The sequence below is a fragment of the Chrysochloris asiatica genome, unplaced genomic scaffold (assembly GCF_000296735.1).
Source record: "Chrysochloris asiatica unplaced genomic scaffold, ChrAsi1.0 scaffold00046, whole genome shotgun sequence".
NCBI lineage: Eukaryota > Metazoa > Chordata > Mammalia > Afrosoricida > Chrysochloridae > Chrysochloris > Chrysochloris asiatica.
In genome coordinates this window covers 15,067,755-15,073,902 of record NW_006408564.1, presented here as the reverse complement: position 1 = coordinate 15,073,902, position 6,148 = coordinate 15,067,755, and the positions used below count along the sequence as shown (strand labels likewise).

The following is a 6,148-nucleotide window of genomic DNA, read 5'->3' as shown; positions in this document are numbered from 1 at the left end:
ACACACACACACATGGATCCCTGGTATAATAGTGGGTTCTGTGTTGGGCTAACCTCAAGGACAGAAGTTGAAATCCAACAGCTGCTCTGTAGGAGAAAGATGCGGCTGTCTGCGCTCATAAAAAGGTCCAGTCTCAGAAACCCTAAATATTGGTGTTTTGGGTCAGAATCGACTTGGTGGCAGTGAGTTTGGTTTTTGTTTTTGTTTTTTTTAACAGCATCTTGTTGTTGCTAAATGTTGTCGAGTTGGTTCCAACTCATCATGACCCTGTATAAGATTTCCAAGGAGGAGCTGGTGGGTTTGAACTGCCAATCTGTGGTTAGCAGTCTGATGTTTATCCTACAGCGCCCTACCAGGATAAAGTAAACATATATCATATAAAATATTAACCTATAGATGTTGGGATGATAGGTCAAAAATATTTTACTAAAGTAGGGCATCGTAAGAAAACAAGTTAGGCAGCCTGTGGTCTGGTAAATGAACTCTCCTTATGTTACAGTCATGCCAGCCTTCACTGGGCACACTCAAATTTTGTGTTTAGCAAGCGTGTCTGAGTTTTCTTTTGTTGTTGTTGTTGTGTACTGTCAAGTCGATGTTGACTCTTTTTGACTCCATGTGACAAAGTAGAACTGCTCCATAGCACTCCCCTTAGACTGTCATCTTTAGAGAGATAGATCACAGAGTCGTCGAATACACTTTCACTTGGCAGCCTGGCAGTGAACTGTTTGCACCACCAGGACTGCTGTTTCTTTCCAGAGTGAGAGAGAATTTCATAATTTACCAAACCAAGAACAAGCAAATCAACCTTGAGATCAGAAGAGGAAAAACAAATCAGCACAAAGGAGGCATGTCCAAGCACACTGCCTTCTTTTCCTGCAGTGTTCTCCTGCCCTTCTCATCTTTCCTAGTTGCAAAAAAAGCATATACTTCTACCCTGTAAAATGTGGCCCAAGCTTCCACAGCCATGTCCACCCTGAGCCTCTAAACCCCTCCAAACCCTCTGAACCCCACTCCAGAAATGAACAGCCCCAGAAAGGAACACTCCCTTTTTCTATTTTCTGCATTCGAGAAAATAGACTCTTCGAATGCAAAGCCAAAGCAACCTACAACACACCAGGGAACACTGAGGAGCAGAAGCAAAATCTTAGCAAGCCCAATTTTAGTGTGTCTGTCTTTAGTTCACATTCCCTCATTTTGAGGGGCCCCAAACATTTCACTCTTCCGTAAGTACAAGTTCCCCAAGTTCCATGTGACTCCTGAGGATGCTCTCATCCCAAAATGAAGTGTTGTTTATAAAGCAATGCTTCTTGATTAACTTACAACATCCGAGGCCATGATAACTGAAACTGAAGACCCAAAAGGGCATGCCAGCTCTGAGCCATGGTACAGAATGGTAGTCTCTAACACAGATGCTTCTTTAAATTGTGTATGCCTCATGCCAGGACATAAGCTATGCCTATGTTGTCAACTGAGGGTGGAAGCCCAGTGAAATGTACAAACTTGACTGACTTCTTTCCATTAAGTCTCACATTTATCATCCATCAAATAAGGACCCTTCCATTTTCCCCAGAAGTCTGAAGAGGTTCAGCTTTCACAATGGTGAAAGAAATCCAGAAGAATGTATTAAGAGATTGAACTAGAACTACTCTTAATTTAATAAGTCACAGTATTTCTTCCTGTCATATATATGCTTACATGAAGATGGAGAAAATGATTTGTGGGGAGTATTCTGTGTTTGGGATGCTCTACTGGAGTGAGGGATCCTTCAGAATCATAGAAACCATCATCCTTCCTTTAACAGAACTCTTCAGGAAAAGGGACGGAAGAGCAAGAGAAGGCCATTTCTGCCCTTAGGCATGACTGCTAGGCTTGAGCCAGTCATAGTTCATAGATGGAGCTTTGGATGTGGGTCCAATGGCCAGGACTCCACTTCAGTTCACTGTTTTCCCACTGGCCATATAACCTGACTAAGCCATGCAACACTTCAGCATCAAGATATTCTCATCAATAAAAACCTGGGGGTGGGGGGTGGGGGCAGATTACAATCTCTGTAATTAAACGGGGTATGTGACTTGTTGGATGTAAAACTCACCTTCACGCAATTCACAATAGAATTGTTGTTGTTGTTGTTGTTAATTTGATAAAACCTATATGCAATAACGCAGGAGAAAGATGAGGCTTTCTGCTCCCGTAAAGATTACAGCGTTGGAAACCCTATACAGGGTCACTATGAGTCGGAACTGACTCCATGGCACATAACAACTTATGCAATAAAGTCATAAATGTTCTAAACATACACATACATACAAATATGCCCCTATAGTGTTTCTGTTTTCTAGCTAAGATTTTTTTGTTATTGTCAACAGGTTATTCTCCATCCCACCCCGAACAGCCCCAAACAGTCCGAGTGGCACAAAATGGCTGTCTCCAAAAACTGCCCCGATCAAGATTTAAAAATCAAACTTGCTGTCCGAATGGATAAGCCTCAAAACATGAAGCATTCCGGGTAAGTGTCTCTTGTGTAAGTGATGATTTTTAATATGCTTCTACTCATTTCTTCAAAAAACAAAAAAAGTTTTATTTAGAGAATTACATGGAAGGAAATATAAAGCATCCACAAACGGTTATATAAATATTGGACTCTGATATTTATGTTGTTAGTTGTTATTGTTAAGTGCTGTCAAGTCAGTTCTGACTCATACTGACCCTGTATAGGGTTCCAAGGAGCATCTGGTGAGTTTGAACTGCCAACCTTGAGATTTAAACCGAACTTGTAGTCTAGTGCTTATCTTACAGCGCCACACAATTGTTGTTGTTGTTAAATGCTGTAGAGTCGGTTCCGACCCATAGCGACCTCTAGAGGGTGTCCAAGGAGCAACTGGTGAGCCTGAACCACTAACCTTGCAGTTCAAACTGACTTTACAGTCTAGCACATTAACCCACAGCGCCACACAAGGACTCCTATAATTCTTATGATTGCCATAACTGCTTCTTTGTCAACTGTCAAGACAACAATTTCCTTTCATTTTCTACAATGGAATTGTCAGTACGATTCAGAATTTCTCTAGGACAGTATGATGACTCTGGTGTGAGGAGTTGAAGCATCTAGAACCTTCTGACGCTATGGATTATTTACTTGCACTTTCATTCACAGCCACATCTGTGAGATGTGACCCGTTGTTGTGTTTCACTATCAAACAGTTGATTCAGATTGAATCCGTTTTAATATCACTTTTAAATTAATGACAAGAAAACAGCAAATTTAGGATCTGCTTCATTTTCTTAGGGTTTGAAAGGAGTGATCGTTTATGTCATTTTAAGTGGGACAGAAAGAATAGGTATGATAGTTTTATTTCATAGGTCAACCAATGAAAGTACAAAAAAAAGACAGAAAGAATAGGTATGATAGTTTTATTTCATAGGTCAACCAATGAAAGTACAAAAAAAAAAAAAAGAGTTTACTGGCAAATGGCTACACACTGAGCCATGACCTATTAAGTGGCATGAGTCAGACCCTTTGTCTGTATAATCACACAGAACATTTATTAGGGGGATGGTTACCTGACATATTGGTGTGGATGGATTGCTTCCATGTATTCTTCAGGTGTCATTTGCCCCTCTAGTCAATAGAAAGGGCTCATCAATTCACTTTGAGAAGCATGTGTCTAAGAGAGGGCTTAAAATGGTAAAACTGCTGACAACACTGCGGATGGGTTATAGGTACTAAAGATCTGAGAAATTCAGAATCCCAACATCACGGCCTGATATATATAGATACTCAGATCGATTGATCGATAGATAGACATAGATAGGCAGGCATATAGAGCTGCTGTCAGATTGACCTTAACTCATGGTGACATTATGTATAACAGAATGCAACATTGTCTGGTCTTGCATCATCATCATGATCACTTGTATATGCAACTCCATTGTGACAATCACACCAATCCATGTTACTGAGGGTCTTCTTCAATCTCACTAGCCCTCTACTTCACCAAACACAAAGTCTTCCTCCAAAGATTGATCCCTCCTGATGAAGTGTCAAAAGCAAACAAGTCAGACAATGTTCTGTTGAGACCCATAGATTTTCATTTGCTCAGGTTTCCTTCCACTGAAATGTGTCCACCATAGCTGACTCTGCTGATATTTGAAATACTGGTTACATAGCATCCAGCATCATAGCAATACACCAGCCCCACCATAGTATGACAAGTTGCTAGGTGATTGGTTTTCGGGCCTAGCCAATGATTAACACAGGTTTAGAAAGAAGCCCATGAGGAGTTGAGGAGGGAGTGAGTAGGATAGGAAGTGGATATCCCAGCAGATGAGCAGACAATAGCAGATATACTCAGAGAGTAATGAGTAGGACAGTAGCCTTGACATATTAGAAGTAAAAAAACTCAACTTTCCAAAGGAGGCCATGCATGGAGAACTCAAGAGGAAGGAAAGGCCACTTCATGTAAACTTTGTTGTTAGGTGCCGTCGAGTCAGTACCAACTCATAGCAACCTTAGGCACAGCAGAATGAAACACTGCCTGATCCTGGGCCAACCTCACTATTGTTGCCATGCTTGAGTCCATCTTTGGGGATCTTCCTCTTTTTCTCTGACCCTCCACCTTACCAAACCTGATATCCTTCTCCAGCGGCTAGTCCCTACTGACAATATGTCTGAAGTACAAGAGACGAAGTTTGACCATCCTGGCATCCAAGAAGCACTCTGGCTGCACTTCTTCCAACACAGATCTGTTGGTTCTTTTGGCAGCCCATGACACTTTCAATATTCTCCTCCAACATCATATATTATTGTTGTTGTTAGGTAGCATCTAGTCAGTACTGACTTATAGGGACCCTATGTACAGTGGAACAAAACACTGCCTAGTCGTGAGCTAACCTCACAATTGTTGCCATGCTTGAGCCCATTGATCCTGACACTTTGCCCATCCTCTTTTTCTCTGACCCTCCACCTTACCAAACATGATATCCTTCTCCAGCAACTCGTCCCTCCTGACAATATGTCCAAAGTACGAGAGACAAAGCTTGGTCATCCTGACCTCCAAGGAGCACTCTGGCTGCACTTCTTCCACATAAATTGGAGACCCATTATTGATCCAGTGCTCTGGCTTGGAACTAGGGAGTTTCTTTTGTATTATCTGGGGCCAAATTAGGCCTGGAGGCTGAAATGGAATTAGGTGGGCCAGGCCTTATTATACACTACACACAGTCCTTTTTCTACTACCCATGATGAAGCCCGGTGACTTTTCCTCAACTAACTAAATTAATGTCTCATGAATATGTCTCAGAAAATGTTTCTGAGGTCAGTTTCTTTTCTCCTTTTCATATTCATGACACATATATATTATAAAAATATTAAATGCATCTATAATGTCTCCCTAATATCTCTACCCCTCAGTGGTAAACATCTTGGTTTCAAGACAAGAGGGTTGAGAGTTCTGCTAGGCTTCTAGAATGTTGAAAAGAAGATCTTGCATCTTCAGTAAAATAAAAGCCAGTTGCTGGACCACTACTGTAAAAGACTAAAGAAAAAAGAACCCATACTAAAGGGGGGCGGCATTCTTTGCTGGTTGCTGGGATGTTGGGGGTGGGTTGAGGGGAGGGAGGGGAAGATGGAGCACAGGGCAGGGAATAGACACAGGATAGTTTGGGTGCTGGGGAGTGGGGCAATATACAAGAAGGAGGAGGGGCATGGAAGAACAAAGTGGATGGGAGAACAATTAGGCAGGTTTGCATGGGCTAAGTGGGACAGAGGTAAAGAATGATATATGCACAACCTTGGAACAACAGGGCTCTGGATACAAGGATTAAGACATGGTTGGAATGGGGAAAAGGGGGAAATAATGTTAAGATGCTTGGCTGTCTTTTGAATCTTGGTTTCCCTTGCATGCCACTATAAAATAGACACTAGAGAGGGAGAGAAAGGAATAGCCAGAAATATCACCATAGAAAGCTTGTAGTCCATCTTCTTCCTATAACTGATTGAAAAATACAAAACAATAGGCAGACTGACTGATTACTACAAGAACAAGCAAGTTGCTCACCCAGGAGACATCAAGACAAGTGGTTGGGTCCCCTCAGAGCAAACCCCCTTCCAAGACTAAGACTCAATGGGAATACATGCTCTGATTGGTGA

The 6,148-nt window shown here is 41.8% G+C and overlaps 1 protein-coding gene across 1 annotated transcript in view; it reads left to right on the top strand.

Moving 5' to 3' along the window:
• CADPS (Ca++-dependent secretion activator) overlaps positions 1-6,148 on the top strand; it is a 755,300-nt gene that overhangs the window by 517,060 nt on the left and 232,092 nt on the right. Inside the window, exon 9 of the mRNA XM_006862100.1 lies at positions 2,367-2,506. Within this exon, the coding sequence (XP_006862162.1) occupies positions 2,367-2,506 (140 nt within the window). The remainder of the gene's footprint in view (positions 1-2,366; positions 2,507-6,148) is intronic.